Genomic DNA, 20,841 nt, shown 5'->3' on the forward strand with positions numbered 1-20,841 from the left:
TTGACGCTCGCTGCAAAAGCAGCATTGTTATCTTTTTGTTTTGTTTTGACTTTTATTCCTCTCCAGCAAGGTCCCAAATGAATTGAAATGTCATCTCTTTTTTCCCTGTATATAACACATTTTAGAGAGGACTTTCATTAATAAGCTAAATTAATTCCTCATCCGATATCCAACTATATGACAATATTTTGCCAAGACCCCATAATCAAAAATATACTGCAAGCACAACCATATCATAGCAAACACCATTTTTGCTTCAGGACCCCCAAGGCCAATTATTGTAATGTCTTCACGGAAGGGGCCCAAAAAATATTTTAGTCGCTTGTACAAATCGGCCGCCCCACGGCCCACATGTTTCATTCCAATATAATCAGCAGCCGCCGCAACAAAGCGCTTCCCCCGCAGTCGACACATTATTTGCCAAGTCTAGAGTCTACTTGTCTTTGTTTATTACTTTGATACTGCGGAAAAATCTGCTCTATAGGGATACAAATCTAGAATTTACTTTTTACTTAATGTTGATGTAATCAGCTGTCACTTTTCATGGGCAATATTTGAAGCAAATGACCAACAATGCAAGGAATTAAATATAATTAAGCAATTATAGATTTGTAATCATTGGAATTGTTACACCCATGCATTTTCTTATTGCTTGAAACTCAGGGAGAAATAATCACTCAGTAATTAGTTGTTGTCCTCAATCTATCTTTTACTGTAATGAGGAACATCTCCTGTGTTTGCGTAGCTATATGCACCTAGACATCAATAATCAAATACCGATTCAGGCTTTACCATGTCGCTCTTGTTATTTGGATCAAGGAATCAATAATCGAACACTGATAAACATCCAATCCAAAACTAGTTGTAATCCCCAACATGCAATAATTAATAACTTTAACACTTCAGCATGTCACACTCTATCATTAATAACTTAAACACTTGAGCATGTCACACTCTCCCCCACAAAAGATGACATCATTACATTCCAAATGTCTCTCCACTTCTTGGTTATTCTGAACAGTCTTGCGAACTTGTCGCCTCACATCCTCTTCTGTGAACTGATGCTCATGAAAACTCCAGACGGCAAGGTATTAAATATCTCCTGTTTCACTAACTGTGTAAATGGCATGTTTTCCTTTATCAATAACTTCCAGCCACTACACAAAAGTGATGTTGGGCATCATCCTTCTCACTGTAGTGAGTATGTTTGTGGGACTGCATGCTATTGTGAATATGGACCGCTCTGAGCTCTTCGACAGTCTGGAGAATACTTTGGTTCTCGTTCTCCAGTTTTAACAGTCGACTACGGATCTGCTCACTCACCTCCTCACTTCGAGTCTGCCGACCCTGAAAGTTGTCATTAGTTTTAGATGGTTGTTCTATCTCGCCTTATGGCGAATAATTGGGGTTAGTTTCCGGAAGGTATAGAGGTCCAATATTTCTGATTCCAGACATCTAATTCAAAGTTTCCCATACTAGGAGTTGAACCCGGCCTTGCTAGGTGAAAACTAGGAATCCTGACCCCTAGACCATATGGGATATTTCATAAGAAGTATAAAGCTTTGATGACAGACTCATTCAATTACCACATCATTTGCAATACACATCTACTCGGCTAGAAGTGGGAAAGGCTTGTGGGATTTGTTTCTGGAAATTATAGAAAGTCAAAAGTTCTCAATCCATCCACATAGCACGAGGTTTCCCATACTGGGAGTCGAACCCGGGCCATCTGGGTGAAAACCAGGAATCCTGACCGCTAGACCATATGGGATATATCTTCTGAAGCTGATCCAGATCAAGTAGAAGCATGCAGTTTGGATGATGGACTCATGAAATTATATTGGGATCTCGCTACTTCGCGGTTCATCCATCGCGGCTTCAGAGCTTTGAGGTTTTTTTTTTAAATGTAAAAATAAATAAATAATGAAAAATATTAATTTAAAATTAGAAATTACATTATTTTACAAAATTTGAAAACAAATATTCAATTAGAATTAGTAATTGCATCATTTTACAACATTTTAAATCAAAGAATGCACGTATGGGCAAAGCATCACGGGCATAAATGCACGCTGATTGGCCATCTGAATACTCACTGAACTACTCGACTCCCCATTGGCCCATTCACTACAGTGGCCCGAGCTTCTCCCGATGCCCATTCTCAGTCCACGCTTATCTTCTGCTATACAGTACGCTTCTCGCCAACTTAAGTGTAAAAGTTTTGTGAAGCCCTTAGTGATGCCTCCCAAACGCTCTTTATCCCTTGGTGCATCTATGGAATCGAAGAAAAAGCGAAATATGTTAACAATTAACGAAAAAGTGAGTTTATTGGATAGGTTGAGAGCATGAAATAGCTACGCGAGCGTAGCCAGAGAATCTGGTTGACAATGGAGGGTCTAACGTCCTCCATTGAAGAGCCCGACGAGACCTTCAGCATCAAATCTTATTGGAAGGACTACAACATAGCTACGTGTCTGACTAATATTCAGAATGCCCTAAGGGACCTGAAAGAACAGACACTCATCTCCAGCTGAAAGAAATTGTGGCCATACAAAATCACTCAAGACTATGAGGGTTTCAAGCCTAACGAAATCCATCACTCTGCCGTTGATAAGGCTGTCAGGCTGACTCGGTCAGACTGAAGGCTTCTCGGATATGACGGCTGATGAGATTAAAAATCTCATCGACTGTCACTCAGACCCACTGACAGAGGAGGACCGACAGGAAATGACTAAGTCGGCGAGTGAGGGGGAAGACGAGTCTACTACTCACGAAGCTGACAAAGGTGGCCTTACATTGAATAATTTACAGGACCTCTTCAATGTTGCCAAAGACCTCCAAAAAAGGGCCAAAGAAATTGATGATAACATGGTAAGAGCGGTCGAATTTAGCAATCGTATTGATGACGTCATGGCTGTTCATAGGCGCATCTTCGTCGACCAAAAAAAACTCCCAATAACGATGTTTCTTACGTGCAAAAAACAGCAGAAGATCCTCCATGCGGACTACTATTTTAGCTAATTGTGTTAGCTAATTGTAGTGTTTGCTTGTTTTTGAAAGCTGGATAACGATAATCGGTTGTTCGTAAGTAAATTGTTTGGAAGAACAGTGTTCTAGACCCTCAATTGTTATTGTAAACAGACAACATATTTTACAGTTTTTTACTATGCTGTATTTGATTTGTTTGTATGCATCAACATGGCACCTGCATTCTGATGTGGAATAAAACACCTGAATGAACAGCATATAGTTTGGTGGTGCTTTTGTGCACGTGGTTATGCTTTTTTAAGCATTTTTGAAGGGGCGCCGCTACCTCGCGGATTTTCAGTTTTCGCGGGTGGTCTCCGTCCCCATTAACTGCGATAACCGAAGTTCAACTGTATTAAGTTCATCCACTAAGTTCATCTATGAAAATATACGCGACAATATTAAATTTGAATGTGATAGGTAATTTCACATTTAAAAATGATTCTTTTTTCCAAATCACAACAAAGCAATTTATGAACACACTACTTAGAAGCATAACCCCCAAGTTTTGGCGTCAGAGATTTAGCAGCAGAAATCGTAAATCATATAACAAAGATAATTGCACATATGTCAAGCAATAAATATAGGCCCCTTTTTAATATCGAAATGTTAATATTGAACTTATTTTACAATACAGTTTCTGACATGAATCGTATCAGATTAACTAAACAGATTAGATGGTATCTATATATTTAAACAACTGCAAACACAAGAAAACCTTTGAAAAACCACAATAGATCATAAAATCGTAAACTCCACCCACAATGGCAGACGGAGGAAAACAAACGCTCATCTATTCCATAAATATGTAGGCAAATCCAACCCTTGTGGCAACCAACCCCGTCCTCCCTGAATGTAAAAAAACTACTCTCATAAGATACAGTGTTCCCCCGCTACTTCGCGCCTCAGTTAACGCGGACGCAGAGCTTTGCGGATTTTTTTCTGGGAAAAAAAAATTAAAGATATTATATTAAAATTATAAATGAGATAATTTTACAAGATGTGGAAACAAAATATTCAATTGGAATTAGTAATTGCATAATTTTACAAAATTTTAAAACACAAAGAATGCACGTATGCGCAAAGCATCACGGGGCATCACGGAAGCATCACGGCAAAAACGCAAGCTGATTGGCCATCTGAATGCTCACTGAATATACTCGACTCCCCATTGGCACATTCACCACGGAAGCCCAAGCTTCTCCCGATGCCCATTCTCAGTCCACGCTTATCTCGTGCTATACAGTACGCTTCTCGCCAAGTTAAGCGTAAAAGTTTTGTGAAGCCCTTCGTGATGCCTCCCAAACGCTCTCCATGCACTGGTTATTTGGATCCGTGATTGTTGCGCGAAGCAAATCAGCCTGGACGGAAACTTAATCCGAAGTAAGGCTAAATCATTGTTTGATGCTATGGTGCCTGAGGGTGGTGACGACGACGACAACGTTCTAGACGAGGAAGAAGAGGACGGTGACGACGACGAAGGTGATCCTCTGCCCGGTGCCTCAAGCCAGACTAACCATCGACCACGTACGGCTTTCGCTGCCAGCAAGGGCTGGCTTGAGAGATTTAAGCGGCGAGTCGGACTAAAGAATGTGTCGTTGCATGGAGATGCAGCCTCTGCAGACGGAGCAGCAGAGAGGCGTTATGTTGAGGGTGTCCCCATTAACCGCGATAAGCGAGGGATCACTGTAATTTCAATAAATCTTAACAAATACTCACAATTTGTGACAGTTATTATTTATTTTATAAGAGGTTAACTTCCCACCAAATTTGATAAAGATCAGATGGACACTTAAAAAATGTTCATGTTTACCCAATTAGCATGCAATTGATAGATTTTAACATTAGGTGAATAGGAATTTATTGACTATTATTTAACGTTGAGTGAATAGGGGATTTTCTAAACCATGCTACCAATCTAATTGAAATTTGATGTGTTATTTCCACTTATAAAATAAAAAATAACTGCCAATTATTGCGAGTATTGCTTTGGAAATGGAAGAAATATTGCCAAATTTTAATTCTCATAATGGACTGACTTTGCCTATAGTCTACATACAGCTTCATCCCAAGTACTGTGTAAGAAAAGACAAGTTCCCGCAGCAGTAGTGGTCTGCTCAGCCCAAAAATCAATGAGTTGTAACTCCTCGGCTGTTTAGGGAGGCATCTCTTTTAGCAGAATGTTACAAGCAAAATGTTGGTGGGGTTGAAACTAACACATCAGACTTTTTGACAAAGAGTCATAAACAATTTATATTCTTAAATTGTAGTATTCTTTAGATCCAGAATTTAAAAGTAAAAATACCTGAAAATGTCTATCATCTCTCATCTCATTTCTGAACCGCTTTATCCTCTCTAGGCTCATGAAACCCCTGCATACTAGAGCCAATCCTAGCTGTTTCCGGGCCAGAAGCAGGGACATGTTGAATCAGTGGCTAGCTGATCGCAGGGCACAAGGAAACGGACAATTACGCATACACACAGCCATACCTAGGGGCAATCTAGAGTGTCCAATCAACCTACCATGCATGTTTTGGGAATGTGGGAGGTAACCAGAGTAATCCAGAGGAAACCCACACAGGCACAGGGAGAACATGCAAACTCCACACAGATGGACATGACCTGGCTTTGAACCCATGACCCCAGAGCTGTGAAGCCAACACGCTAACCACTCATGACACTAGAGGCACAGCTGAAGATGTGTGCATTTAATTTAATATTCCTACACTTTTAAAACACAACATTATCTGAATTCTTGAACATTGTTACGCTTTTGATATGCAAAAATGGGTCTCATAAAAAAATCATAATGATTAACGCAAAGCTTGAGGCACCCATGGTTTCAAATTTTCATATTTTATTTTGTCTTCCAGGTTAGTGAAGAGCCATAAGCACTAGGAACAAAAGGAAAATCAGGGTAGAATGAAATATTGCCAGTGGTGGGATATGAACCCACGCCTCCGGAGAGACTGGAGCCTATATCCAGCGCCTTAGACCGCTCGGCCACACTACCTTCGTTAGTAAATTGCGGGAATTGTGCATTAATAAAAATTATTGTACCCCATACACCCTTATATTTAAATATTGAAATATGTTATTTGTTACTTGCAATAAGATAAAACACAATGTATGATTTAAAACAAATGTTCTTAAAATTACCTAACTTTTTCTCAAAATGTAGCTGTTCGATTTAGTGTCACGGCTAACTAAACTCGAAATGGACTTCGAGTTGCTCTCTTCACGCTGTGGCATTAGGAGTCCAAATTTAACATTATCGCCCCCTCTGTTTAAAATCTGAATTGAGAACCTGGCATGAGGTACTGAGAAGTAGGGGGCGATAATGCTACAGTACGTTGGCTGCCAACAACCGTAAAACCTCATGAGGAAGAAGAAGGGGTGCGGTGTTCATTTCTGCATGGCTATCGATTTTAACTTTTTGTTTGTGCGCCTCTTGTTTCTCCTCAATTTAATTGAACTTAAATGAAACTAAACCTCGACAACATATTCAACATCGAATAGTTTGTGGAATCGGAGGCCAGTCCGTTTTTTCTTCAATCCGTTTTGGGAGTCGTACTTTAGCCTAGCCTAGCTGGCGGCTAACAAAGGAACACGTCGTCTGCATCAGAACGTCGTCAAGCGAACACAAAAAAGTGTGAAAAATGCCCGCGAGAACAACACCCTTTGTGGAAAAGTTTCAGATGGAACTTTATGGCGTGAAAGAGGATCTCTCATGTCATCAACATTCTATTGTTAGCAAAATGATGCAAGTTAAAGTTGTTCTTCACAAACTCGAAGGTACGTTCACTTTAGACGACCATTATTGCATAATAGACCAATATATACTTTATGTTACACAATTAATATTTTATAATGAAATATTTAACGGGGTGGGCAATGTTGTTTCTGATCGTGACTTTATTGAATGAATCGAAGCACGACAGCGCTCAGCATTATTACTAGAGCTGAGAACGTGTTACAACGATAAACCACTTGATGTCGCCAGCTTTCCAAGATTCACGCCTTTAATCTGCAACATCTTCCTTTCGATTACTGTTCTCATACCTGTCAATTTGTACGTTTTATACGTATGTTATACGTTTTCTTACCATTTCAAATCATGTACGCCGTACACCGACTTTTGTACGGGGAAATAAAAAATATCGCCAATATTTATGAAAACCGATCTCAACGAGACCGTTTTGGCTGAAATCCAGATAGTTTCGTAGGCTGGTAGCCAAGACGCTACTGTCATCGATCGTTACTATTGTCACGGTATACCAACAAAAATTATCCTCAATCGTATGTATTGTTTTAGAGGTGTGTACGGCAATATCAGTAGAGGATGACATGCACATGCGTAGATATACATAGAGTAAATATCATGGAAGCAAGCATGGAGGAGCCACATAGTGAGAAACGAGTTACCGCGAGTAAACCTACGTCGTACGGTGTTTATACGTTTTTGGGGGGTTTGTACGGGGAATAATAATCATTTATAACGGCAGAGGTTGACAGTTGTGTTCTGTAACTTTAAAGTAACCTTGTATTCACATAAAACATTGCTGCCCACCATGATGTATTGTTCTGAACATGAAATATTCTTGTACAGTGGTACCTCAACCTACGACATGCTCGTGGTACGATGAAAATTTAGATCGAATAATTAGCCCGCGATATGATCAAAATGTCGGGATGCGACCAAGCAAGGTGGCCATGACATGAGAGGCTGATTACCAGTGTAGCACAGTCTTTTTTGCCGCATCTCTTTCGTATATAACCGATATCTACGGGCTTTTGTGTAAAGTTACATTAAATATATCTTTGAGTGTGTCTATATATTAATCTAAGTTGATTTAAATTTGTTTGTTCGTCTACGAGTGGGTTGTGGATAAAGTACAAAGCAAAGTAAATGGGATCATTAAGAATCATCAAATTAAATCATTAAGACAGAAAAGCAGCAAAAACACAAAACGCGCAAGAGGAGCTACATGAACAGCGCCATCTTGGTTGCGGTAGCAAAAACGGATCCAGACTCAAATATGTGTTAAAAATTGGAACCACACACAGGAGGTCTCCCACAAGATGGGGAACTTCTGCAGACTGTGACCGAGGTAGTGAATATGCAGAGTCACTTTCCAAGCTTATCCACACAGTTCCTCAATAGTCTGGAGCTGAAGACAACAGTAGGAGAGTGGAACTCCTCGACTCCGTTTCTGGCCTGGTAATTATGAGGCCCATGATGGAATGATTGGTCAGAGGTGTTGCTTATTCTCCTGGCACTTTTGTCCTGCGCCGAATATCCACCGGTATTGAGGTGTTGCTCCTATTGCTATGTATTGTAACAGCTAGTCCCATGTGTATGAGAGCGTAGGCATGGCTGAATGGTTCCAAAAAAGAAGTTGCAGAAAGAAGCCAGTCTAACAGAACAAGGAAAGTTGTAAAAAAACAAAGTGTAAAGTACAAAGTAAAGTAAAAAGGAATGTATTAAGAAATATTAAAATGTCATTAAAAGAAGAGAAGGGCTGTAAAACATAAAAGACATAAGAGTGGGCAGAGCTACTGCCACCGCCAGCCGTGTGAAAGGCGCCATCTTGGAAAAAAATAGATGAACTAAACAACGAGAGCAGCGATCAAACAATGATCTCAAAGTTGCGGCCCGAAGGCCAAGCCTGGCCCATTACCACTCCGTGGTGCGGCCTGCGAAAGTAGTTAAACATTTAATGCTAAAATTCAAATGCAGCTTATAAATAAATAGAATATTAACGATCATCAGAGATCATCACTACATCACTCCGCACAGACATTAAGGTATTGAGGCAAGAGCGCTTCACCTCATAGAACTACCAGTACCATCAGAGGAGGGGATCGAGACCACCTTCGAAGGCAAGAAGGCAGAATACTTGAATCTGGCAGCCAAGTGCCAGAAAATTGTCTGGAAATGCACCATCTAACCAGTCGACGTTTGCTGCCGAGGCTACGTTGGTCTTCTCCCACTGTTTTTGATCCCTTCATTCATTTTCTGATATGCTAAATCTTGTTATGGGGGTGCTTGAGCCTATCCCGGCTGCCTTCAGGGCAGAGGCGAGGAACACCTTGAATCGGTGGCCAGCCAATTGCAGAGCATGAGGAGAAAAACAACCATTCACGCTCACACTCATACCTAGGGGAAATTGAGTGTCCAATCAGACTTTACCTCTATTTCAATCTCATTAATCCTCCAAATAATCACAGACCTGCTACTTAATAAAAGTCAATGCTTTTTAATGTGTCCCCTTTGGTGAAAGCATTTTTATTAAATTAAGATCTAAAACATAAAAGAGAATGTTTACAATGAAAGGGCTCCAAAAAGATTTTACTAATTCTAAGGAGATATATCACCAGTGAAGAAACTTTAATGACCAATAGTCCCTTACTTTGAAAAATGCACCTATAACCAGTTTTCAACTCGTGTTGCTGTTGAAGAGAATAATACAGTAGTAAGTACTGCATTGAGACAAAATGAATGTATGGCGCCCCCTTCCGTTTGGTTTCATTTCTGTGAACAAGAAATTCAGTCATTCTACAATTAGAAAATGGTTAATCAATTATCTTTGTGTCTTTGCAGGTTTCGGAAATGATCTTGGTGCTGATGGGCAGGAGTCTGTTGGCCTTGAAGAGGAATTTGAGCTCCCCCAAATCAAAGAGGAGAAGCTACAGTTCTCTCAACAACAAATGGGAGACGAGCAACTTTCAATCAAAAGGGAGGAAGATGATTTCACCTGTTCACTTGGTGAGTTACTGAAGAAGAAAGATGTTCTGGGTGTGGCCAGTGGAGGGGCGGAGCCTGCAAACACCAAAACAGGCCCCCTAATTAAACAAGAGGAGCAAGAGTTCCCTCAACAACAAATGAGAGACGAGCAACATCCAATCAAAAGGGAGAAAGATGATTTCACCTGGTCACTTGGTGAGTTACTGAAGAGGGAAGATGTTCTGGGCGTGGCCAGCGGAGGGGCGGAGCCTTCAAACACATCAACTTGGCCCCGAATTAAAGAGGAGGAGCCAGAGTTCCCTCAGCAGTGCAAAAGAGAAGAGCAAACTACAATCAAAAACGAGGAATGTGTCAAATGGTCAACTGGTGAGCCTTTCAAGAGTGAAGATGATATGGGTGTGGCCAACAGAGGGATGGAGCTTCTGAGCGGAAGCTCAACAGAAGGATGGCGAGCAGAACATTTCATTGCTCCTTCATCAGATGGCAACGACCTGCTTTTTGACAATGTTGATGTTGCCAGCGGAGGGGCGGAGCCTGCAAATACCAAAACATGGCCCCTAATTAAAGAGGAGGAGCAACGGTTCCCTCAAAAACAAATTGGAGAAGAGCAACTTCCAATCAAAAAGGAGGAAGATCATTTCACCTGGTCACCAGGTGAGTCCGTGAAAAGGGATTATCTGGGCGTGGCCAGTGAAGGGGCGGAGCCTGCAAACGTCTCAGCATGGCCCCAAATTGAAGAGGAGAGACCAGAGTTCCCTCAACAGTGCAAAAGAGAAGACCAACCTCCAATCAAAAACGAATGTGTCAAATGTTCAACCGGGGAATCTTTCAAGTGTGAAGATGATCTGGGCGTGGCGAACAGAGGGGTGGAGCTTCTGAACGGCAGCTCAACAGAAGGATGGCGAGCAGAAAATGTAAGTTCTCCTTTATCAGATGGCAACAAGTTGCTTGATGATGATGATGATGATGATGATGATGATGATGATGAAGATATGAAAAATCCCAGCGGTGACAAACTCTGTAAATGCTTTCAGTGTGGCAAAACCTTTGGGAAAAAGTCTTCTTTGAAAAAACATATGAGGAGCCACACGGGTGACAAACCATTTTCATGCTCAGTTTGTGGTCAAAGATTCACACAGAAGGAACACTTAATTTGTCATGCAAGAACACACACTGGTGAAAAAACATTTTCGTGTTCTGTTTGTGGTCAGACATTTGCACGGAAGGATAAATTTGAAAGACACAAAAGAACCCACACAGGTGAAAAACCATTTTCGTGTTCAGTTTGTGGTCGAAGATTCACAGTGAAGGGAAGCTTAAAAAGACACGTAGTAACCCACACTGGTGAAAAAACATTTTCGTGTTCTGTTTGTGGTCAGACATTTGCACGGAAGGATAAATTAGAAGGACACACAAGAACCCACACTGGTGAAAAAACATTTTTGTGTTCAGTTTGCAGTAAAGCCTTTTCTACAAAAGGAAACTTAAAAACCCACACAAAAACCCACACAGGTGAAAAAACATTTTCATGTTCAGTTTGTAGTCAAAGATTCAGAGATAAGGGAAACTTAAAAAGGCACATAAGAACCCACACAGGTGAAAAACCATTTTCATGTTCAGTTTGTGGTCAAGGATTCACAGTGAAGGGAAGCTTAAAAAAACACTTAATAACCCACACTGGTGAAAAACCATTTTCGTGTTCAGTTTGTGGTCAACGATTCACACAGAAGGGAAGCTTAAAAACCCACACAAGAACCCACACAGGTGAAAAACCATTTTCGTGTTCAGTTTGTGGTGAAAGATTCACACAAAAGGGAAGCTTAATTAGCCATGCAAGAACACACACAGGTGAAAAACCATTTTCATGTTCAGTTTGTGGTCAAAGATTCACAGAGAAGGCAAGCTTAAAAAGACACCTAGTAACCCACACTGGTGAAAAAACATTTTCGTGCTCAATTTGTGGTCGACGATTCATACACAGGGAAAGCTTAAAAGCCCACCTAAGAACCCACACTGGTGAAAAGCCATTTTCGTGTTCAGTTTGTAGTAAATCATTTTCTCACCAGCAAAACTTAAAAAGGCACATGAGTACACACAGGTAAAAAGCCATTTTTCTGCTCAGTTTGTGGTCGGACATTTTCCCGAAAGAGAATTAAGAAGAACACTTATTAACCCACACTGGAGAACAATGTTTTCCTGCTCAGTCTGTGACCACAGATGCGCTACAACAGCCCAATTAAAAAGCTACACAATTCAAAAACATTTTCCAGGCGCAGTTAATGTTCCAACATTTTCACATAAGGGAACCTAAAAAGAAGACTCAACAACCCACACAGGAGAAAAGCACATTTTTGCTCAATTTGTGGCAGGAATATCTTAAAAACACAATTGCCCACATTGGTCAGAAACCCTTTTCCTGCTCAGCTTCTTGCCAGAGATAGAGTCGTAAGGATAGGCTTAAAAGATGCAAATGTGTTGTGACAAGCAATAACCAAGGATGGATTTGCTTGCTTTATCAAATTCTGTATGAAAGATCATTGTAATCAAAGTATAATTGTATTTTGCATTCTGAAAATCATGTTTACACTTTTTAACGTGTAATAACAATCCACACTTCAAATACATTATTACCTTAAAATACTAGTTCATTGCGGGATTGAGCTACTATGTCAATTGACTCGTATCTCAAGTCAATTCTTCCCATAGAAATGAACAAAATATAAATTAAGCCATTTCCATCCTAAAAAAAAAAAACATCAAGTTTGTTCAAATTTACTACTGAATCATTTGGGAACCATCCGGTAGGCTCATATCTCAAATTTGTCTCGTATGTTTGAACACTAGTATGTCAAGGTATTACTGTACAGACGCTCCCCTACTTACAAATGAGTTAGGTTCCGGGCGCTTGTTCATAAGTTGAAAGTGTTCATAAGTTGAAAGTGTTCATAAGTTGAAAGTGTTCATAAGTTGAAAGTGTACATAAGTTGAAAGTGTTCATAAGTTGAAATTCTTCAAATTGAAGTTGATTCAGTGCTATATTTTGCATTATAATTCATGTTTAATGTCTATATAAGTATATTGAGGGTTTATATAAGTGCATTTGTATGTTTAAGGCTTGTATAAATAACCAGTATTGGTTTGTACTGAAAAAAAATCATTTAATAAAATGGAGAGAATACATACATTAGAGAGAGATTTACTATAAACTGGCCAAAATAAGCTATCTAGAAGCTATCTTCTTTTTTTTCATCATAAATGATGCGGTAGCACTGTATGGCATCATTCAATTGATTTGCAACCTTTGTGCAACGTTCAATGTTTAGGTCCTGCTGCTTGATCTCTCTGTTTATAAATGGTACTGACGGTCGGAAGATTCAAGTTGTATTCCCGTGCAACGGTCACCACTTTCTCACGCACATCAAGCTTCTTTATTATTGCCACTTTGGTTTCAAAGGAAATGGCTTGCCTCTTCCTTGCACCTCCCTCACTAGAAGCCTTTCGCTTTTCACCAACCATATTGAATCATGGATGCACCGGATATTTAATGATAGAAATGAAAAAGGTTCTTTGTGCACCGGAGATACGCCACGCACTTCTGCATTGCAACGAACTGGGCAGAGGAAGGTAGATGCTGGGTGAGCTGAGCTCTCACAGAGCCAGGTGTCGGTATTTGCGGCGGAAAAAAGCACGACTCAGAAAAAAGACGTGCAATAGAAAATCGAACTTATGAACATTTTTCGACATCAACGCAATTTGCAGGTATGTTTGTATGTACCGTTTGTTCGTAAGTTGAATGTTCGTAAGTAGGGGATCGTCTGTATAAGAAAATTGAGTGTTGTTGAAGATTTTATATACAATTCTATCCGAAATAGTAGACCCTAAATTAGGAAATTACAAAGTAAATCATCAAGAATGTGATGTAAATAATATGGAAAATGTCTTCACAGTTAAAAACGAAATTTGAAAATTGCAGTATTTGTCTATTGAATTTGTTTGCAAATCCAATAAGAGTATTGAGTGTTATTCAAGCATAGTCCATTTTAATGAAAATAATTGATATATTGAATCAAGGATCTAAGAAACAGTAGAAATATGGTGTGAAAGAATGAATTTTGTCAAAATGAATAAGCAGTACAATGTCCTTATACTTTTGTCATATTATAAGTTATCTTGTCATATTTTGTGTACTTCCAATAAAGCTCTCTTTTTGGTGAAAATAATTTTGGGGTCTTTTTGTTGAATAAAATGAGCCTTCCAAATTCAACGGTGACAAAAAAGAGGAGCGTTATTTGCTTAGATCTAAAACGTACTTTATTTTTAGTTATGCTTCAAAATAAAACATGAAACAAAAGGAAAGGACTATTTTGAACTTCAATATGGTAGATTTGAGTGACTAAAAATGAGGAATATAATAACAAAAACGCGGATCCAAAAGGCTGTGAGTCTTCTTCTCTTGTATGTCCGGCAGTTGGGTGTAATGCTGCCACCTAGCGGCGAGACGGGGTTTCTGTCAAATCAATACGATAGTTTGAAGTGTTTGAATTTTTACGGGGTTTTAAGGCAATGTGCTTTTTATTTCGCGCTTTTTGTTTCTTCTTAGCCTCATGAAAGAATCCACCAAAAGTATCGGAACAGAGCATTTGTTCCATTTCCTTTCGAATTTTATGAACGAAGGCTGAAACCTAGTTTAGCCTGGCATAACTACGACATAAGGGGACAAACAAGGCGATTAGGATCAACGCATCACCGAGCAAGCTAACAACAAACACCAAAAAAAATATCAGGTAAATGGTTTTATTACTCTCATAACTCTCAAATAGATGATCATTTGAATATTTATAGATTTATTTTCACCCTCCGTGGTTGAGGTTCATCATGTAAACACAGTCGAGTCTGATATTGGTTTTCGGTTACGTGACAACTCGGAGTCAGCTGACCCAGTTTTAACGTCAAAAACACGTTTTCCTGATGTTCACGTATACCAACACTTTGTTTTGGGCTTTTACACGGGTGTACGGTTCGGTTTTATCAGTCGTACCGGAGGAAAATATGACACCTCTAAACCAGGTATAGAGAACCTAAGGCTCGCGAGTCATATGTGGCTCTTTTGTTGGGTGCGTATGGCTAATTTATAAGCTAAAAGCCCAGCTTTAATCATAATTTTGATATCATTAGACCCCCGTGTGAATGCATACTCGTTGATTATCATGGATTAGCAGCAGTGTAAGAATGTTATTAAAAGATTTAAGTGAGTTTTGTACTTTTAAAAGCGGTGTTTTTTTTATTTGAAATTCTGAGTATGGCTCTCAAGGAATAATATTCCAAAATTAGGTATATTTTATGACCCTCTGTCAATAAGGTACGTGAAAATATAGGCTCTTGCTTGTAGTACAAGTACACATAGTTTTAGCAATAGCACCCATACATTTAGTACAAGGACACACAAGTGCACGCAAGTACACATACTTTAGTCCAAGTACTTGCAGTACAAGTACATATCCAAACAAGAGCAATTGAAAGATGAAAAAGCGGTAATTCGACCACCAGAAAGAGCTGTTTTTCAATTGTGGCGTCCAGGATAACTTAATAAATTGTTGATGAAAATTCCGTTAATAATAGAAATTCCAAGTTCAGTCGCGTTATCTATTCTCCGTTACTGATTAATAATTAATTTACTAAGGATTTTATTCTGACGAGTATATACTTAATATTAATCACCGTCGTTTCGTTTAAAGTTAAATAATCTTTCAGTTGGTGCACTGATTACTTTTTTCACCAATTGGCGATCATCAAAACGGTGTTTATTAAAATAGCACTTGTTTTCAGATGAAGATGTATTACAATGACAATGTCTTTTGAAAATGGACAATATTGGGAAACCATACTGGTGTCCTGTTTACTCTGTTTTCATTTGGAAAGACAGATGAACATGAATGAAAACTGAAATAAGCAAAGAATTTTGCACACAATGACATTTCTCCACCTCGCAGATATCCACCCAGGGCATTGTCTCGACCACCCGGCGTCCGCTCGTCTCAAAGAAGAAGAGAGGTTGCCATATATCAAAAAAGAAGAGAAAGAATTTGTACTCATCAAAGTGGAGGAAAAGTTTGAACCCGTAAAAGAGAAGCAGGAATTTAATTACAATTGTGAACCCCCACATTAAGGGGGTGCCGAATCCCCTCAAAAAGGAAGGAGACCCCCCCCCCCCCCAATGTTAAAGAAGAAGAGATGGACATCCTCATGTGCACTTTTGAGCCTTTAAAAAGCGAAGACGACGGTCTGAGCGAGGCCAGCAGCTGCTCAACGGAAGCACTCAAGCTCATTGCTCCGCTAACGAAAAGCAACGCCGCTACGTCGTTGGACACCAATGACGAAGACGAAGTTCACAATGCGGCCGCCGCGGACCATAAATGCTCACAGTGCGGGAAAACCTACGGGAAGAAGTCGAACTTGAAGAGGCACACGAGGAGCCACACCGGGGAGAAACTTTTTCACTGCTCCATTTGTGGGAAGAAATTGTCTTCCAAGCAAAACCTAACGAACCACACCCAAACTCACACTGGTGAGAAACCTTTTTCCTGCTCGGTTTGCGGTAAGAAAATGACTTCCAAGCAGAACCTGACACAGCACACGAGAACACACACTGGGGAGAAACCTTTTTCCTGCTTGATTTGTGGCCAGCGATCTGCCGAGAAGGCTAAATTGACGATCCATACCAGAACGCATAATGGGGAGAAACCTTATGCCTGCTCGGACTGCAGCCAGAGATTTGCGCACAAGAACTCCTTAAAAATCCACCAAAGAACCCACACGGACGAGAAACCGTTCTCCTGCTCCGTGGGTGGGGAAGGATTCCCTGCCAAGTCAGATTTAACAAAACACACGAGGACCCATACCGGTGAGAAACCTTTCACTTGCTCACTGTGTGGCCAAAGATTCACTCGGAAAGAGTACTTGATGGAACACACGAGAACCCACAGTGGCGAGAAACCCTTTGCACGCTCATTTTGTGGTCAAATCTTCTCTAAAAAGGGAAATTTAATGCAACACAAGAACCGACGCTGGTGAGAAACCTTTTTCCCTGCTCAGTTTGTGGTGAAAGATTGTCTTGGAAATATCAGGTTAAGAGACATGTGTGTGTTCGGATGGAAAATGGTGACCATTAAACATTTTAGTCATTCATGCTGATTATTTTGGTTCGAATTATAATTGTATTATTTTCCACAAGTATAAATGTGACAATCAACCAAGCTGCCATTTTTTCCGGACTATATTCCGATGCAAGATTAAATTTATGAATACAATTCATATTTCACACAAGATATAATCAATCGGTCAGAGATCAAGGTGGAAGAGGATTTGGAAAATTGAAATCGATTTCTGAAATCGCCAATAAACCCTTTTCAGGGATGCAGCGATAAATTATGGGAAAAAATATCAAAGGAAATTTTTGTTGAGAAAGCAGCAGCAGTATTCCAAATGTGAAACTTGACCTGAAGGAACAAATAATCTCTGAATTGGGGAATTTGGGAGCACTTAGAAGAAGAAAAACAATTGTACATCAGTTTACTTGGGTGAGCTGCCATGTTGAGTCATGGGAAGTCCTATCTCTCAACAGGGGCTATGGTGGCCTTGGTACAGTACCACTACACAACTTATGGGTTTAAGTTGTTTGTGGAAATTTTTGCACAGCATTCATAACCTGTGCTCAGCATATCAGTGCACGATACGGAATTCCAAAGAACCATTGACTTATAGTGATAACAGCACCCAAATTGTGTAAACAAAATAATTGATGGGATTGGCAAAAGGTTCCATATTTTGCTATGGCATCACTGCGCGTACATAACAGGTTTAACCATAACATGAAAATAGTGTTTTGTAGACCATACAAAACGTCGATATACACTGCATGATTGGAACTGGATGATGAGGCTAATCTCATTAACTACATAAAAAGCAGAAATATACTAAATAGCAGAAGGAGACTGTGCTTCTCAACAGGAAACTGACTTGACCAACGGTGGTGCCAGGAGACTGGGTGCTCAACCTGACGTATAAAGAAGAAGCACTAGCCGACCCAAAGGGTGAACGTCCAACTTGTTGCTGACCAACCAGCAGACATGAAAATAGCCGAGAGGGGGTATGTGGATCCACCTTTTGCACTGTAAGAAGGTTTCATCAGTTGAAACGTTTGGGGAGACAGGTGAGAACAACTTTCTGATGAATGAATTGAAAAGGCAACCACTCCAATATTGATTGGAAATAATATTGCAGAGAGCAATGCCATAAACCATAGGGAACTCTTTTATATTGGTTTTATTGTCTCCACATGTGTCCAAATGTAAAAGGTTTTCAATTGAGACTAAACCTTACAAAGGGTTAAATCAAATGACCAGACGAGGGTAAATACGATCGGATATAACAACAACTCCCTCAAGTGTTTTTACAAAAGAAAAAAAGTGGCCTGCTTATGAAGAAAGGGAAAAATATTGAAACATTGTCTATCCTGTTACGCAAGCAGTGAATGACATGCCAAATTTTTGTGCTACCTACCTGTTTGAACCTTAAAGGGCTGAATCTGGTGCAGTAGATGAGAGAGACATTGTGTGCCCATTGTCCAAGACAAACTGCGCCACTGATTGCATGTTTTGGCTTATGGTGGTGAAATTGTACAAATAAATTATATAAGTCCTTTTAAAAAAGAAATAGGACTATGTGTTGGTCCCTAACCAAAGCTGTTAAAGGCCTGCAGACCCTGAACTGGAAACAAAGAGGAACTCTTGTGGAACTGTCTACTTTCTGGCAGACTGGTGGGATAAGGCCGATGGCAAATGTAAAGAAAAAAATGGCCTTCATTGAGGTGAAATCAATGGCTGTTTTGGCTATTACTTTAACAATGTGTGGGTATTGTCTTAGCCCCTGCTTCTGCTCTTTGCTAGACCGACTTATGGTTGATGCAATTGCTCTAACAAATTCCAAATTGGAAGGATTGTATTTTCTTACTAGACAGCCTACTCGTGATAACATTGATGTCCAGGATTATGCAAATTAAGAAAATTAGTTGAACACTAATGATTTTGTTCTTCCTTTTCAGGCCAGATATGCAAATAAGGAAGGGCTGGTAAAGATCGAGAGAACGGACTTCCCCCAAGTGTATTTGTCATAAATAAAAAAGATTATGGGATTGCGTTCAAATACATAATAACAAGGTAATATTAGGGTTATCATTATTATATATTTACTTATAATGAAGAATGCTTTGCTCTATATAGAGTTATTGACACTAAAAAGTCATTTTAATGCATCTCCTGCAATAATAATAATGCTCGCTCCCAAGTTAACCGAAACAACTTGAAGGTCACTCCTCTTTGCAGCTGGACTTCTCAAAACTATTGTTTACACCGAGCTCTCTTGGGAAGATACGGATGACTTTCAATTGTTTTGAGAAACATCGGCTTCTGAAAGTGTGGTTCACATCAAGCTCTCTTAGGAAGATCCGGAGGACTTACAATTTTTTTTTTGACTTCTGACAGTGTTGTCCACAGCCCTCCCTCGAGATGATCTGACAGACCTTCATTTGTTTTGAGAACTGAGATACATGTGATAGATCTGAAATACAACTTTGGGAGCAGGTTAAGAAAGAGTGAGATCAATGTAATATGAAAAAGATTTATTACCAAGTTGCAAAGTGGAGAGTGAGAGCTCTAACAGTGGAGTCCTGTTCAGCGCGATGTTCTTTCAACTCTCTACGAATAAAGAGTGGGTCCGTCTTTATCTAGGCAAACAGGGTAATATTTCTAAGACAGGAATGTAGGACAACGTTTATGTATAAAAGTTTAGGCTGATATGGTTAGACATTTGCAGCGCAAAGTTGTATACGAACAATATTTTTTATAGCTCACTGAAAATGCTGCAGCCTATCTTACCGCTTATCGCGATTCGAACAAACAATTGCAAGGTCAGCTAGTTAGCCTATCTTGCATTCCACGATCTTAACAAACAATAGTAAAACCAGTTTGGCCACCTGGCTCGACATAACCAAACAATTATTAAGCCAGTTGGCTTAGTCTATCCCACAGCATGTTGTAAATCTTATGTAGTAAATAAGCAAGAGAGGCATCGATTCGACAGAATGTTCTGGGACGGAGACGAGTCAGGATCGATTCTCTCTTGCAAGACACCGGTTATGAGTCAGATGCCTGTTTTATTTATGTGTGCATTCGTGAATGCCTATTGGTGAACCTATCTATCCCTTGCCATAAAGAAATACTCTTTTTTTAAGATAAATCTGAAACAGATGAAGTTCAAGGTGCCCCTTTTTGAGAAAATCATGGTAAAATACCAGTTATAGTCAACTCTCAGTTTGCTTCTGATAGGTCTGAAAATACAACTTCAGGAGCAGGTTAAGAACGAGTGAGATCAATTTAAATAGGAAATAGGTTTATTACCGGACTGCAGGATGGTTGGAGAATGCTCCGACAGCTGTGAACCTCTCACAGCCTGCCTTCCTCGCAATTCCCTCTGAATGAACAGAGCTCAGTCTTTTTATAGGAACTATAGGGTAATATTTCTAAGACAGTGATGTAGGACAGAGCTTATGTAAACAAAACTTTGGGCTAATATGGTTAGACATTAGCAGGTTTAAGTTGTATGCAAACATGATGTTTTTATAGCACATACAAACTGCCGCAGCCTATCTTATATTGCACGTTTCGAACAAACAGTTCCAAATTGAGTTGACCATATTCCACAATACAAGGAAACAATTGCAAGGCCAGCTAGTTAGCTATCTTACAATTCGTAGTGCGAACAAACAATTGCAAGGCCAGCTAGTTGGCTTTTCCTACATTCCACTGTCCTAACAAACAATTGTAAAACCAGTTTGGCCACATTGGCTGGACATGAACAAACAATTATTAAACCAGTTGGCAGGTCTACCCCAATAGCTTCCCTTTGGAAAACAAAATCAAAACTAGATAAAGGCAGGGTCATTGGTGCAGTTTATCTTGATCTCAAAAAGGAATTTGACACCATTAACCACCAGACACTGCAAACTAATT

The 20,841-nt window shown here is 39.8% G+C and overlaps 2 protein-coding genes and 1 non-coding gene across 4 annotated transcripts in view; 1 reads left to right on the forward strand and 2 right to left on the reverse strand.

The window, feature by feature from the left end:
- Positions 1–20,841, reverse strand: part of LOC144213350 (uncharacterized) — a 324,366-nt gene that overhangs the window by 21,554 nt on the left and 281,971 nt on the right. The window lies entirely within an intron of this gene.
- Positions 1,700–1,771, reverse strand: trnae-uuc (transfer RNA glutamic acid (anticodon UUC)). Its single transcript has one exon. It is a non-coding gene; the product is annotated as a tRNA-Glu (tRNA).
- On the forward strand, positions 6,386–15,916 carry LOC144213346 (uncharacterized). 2 transcript variants are annotated; one of them, XM_077741760.1, is made up of 3 exons: positions 6,386–6,822; positions 9,632–10,689; positions 15,766–15,916. In XM_077741760.1, the coding sequence occupies exons 1-3, from the start codon at positions 6,687–6,689 to the stop codon at positions 15,895–15,897; spliced, it is 1,326 nt and encodes a 441-aa protein (XP_077597886.1). In that variant the 5' UTR covers positions 6,386–6,686; the 3' UTR covers positions 15,898–15,916. The 2 variants fall into 2 exon arrangements, with proteins under 2 accessions (XP_077597886.1, XP_077597885.1); XM_077741759.1 differs by lacking the exon at positions 15,766–15,916 and having other exon boundaries at positions 9,632–14,026.

This window comes from Stigmatopora nigra, chromosome 20 (assembly GCF_051989575.1).
Source record: "Stigmatopora nigra isolate UIUO_SnigA chromosome 20, RoL_Snig_1.1, whole genome shotgun sequence".
NCBI lineage: Eukaryota > Metazoa > Chordata > Actinopteri > Syngnathiformes > Syngnathidae > Stigmatopora > Stigmatopora nigra.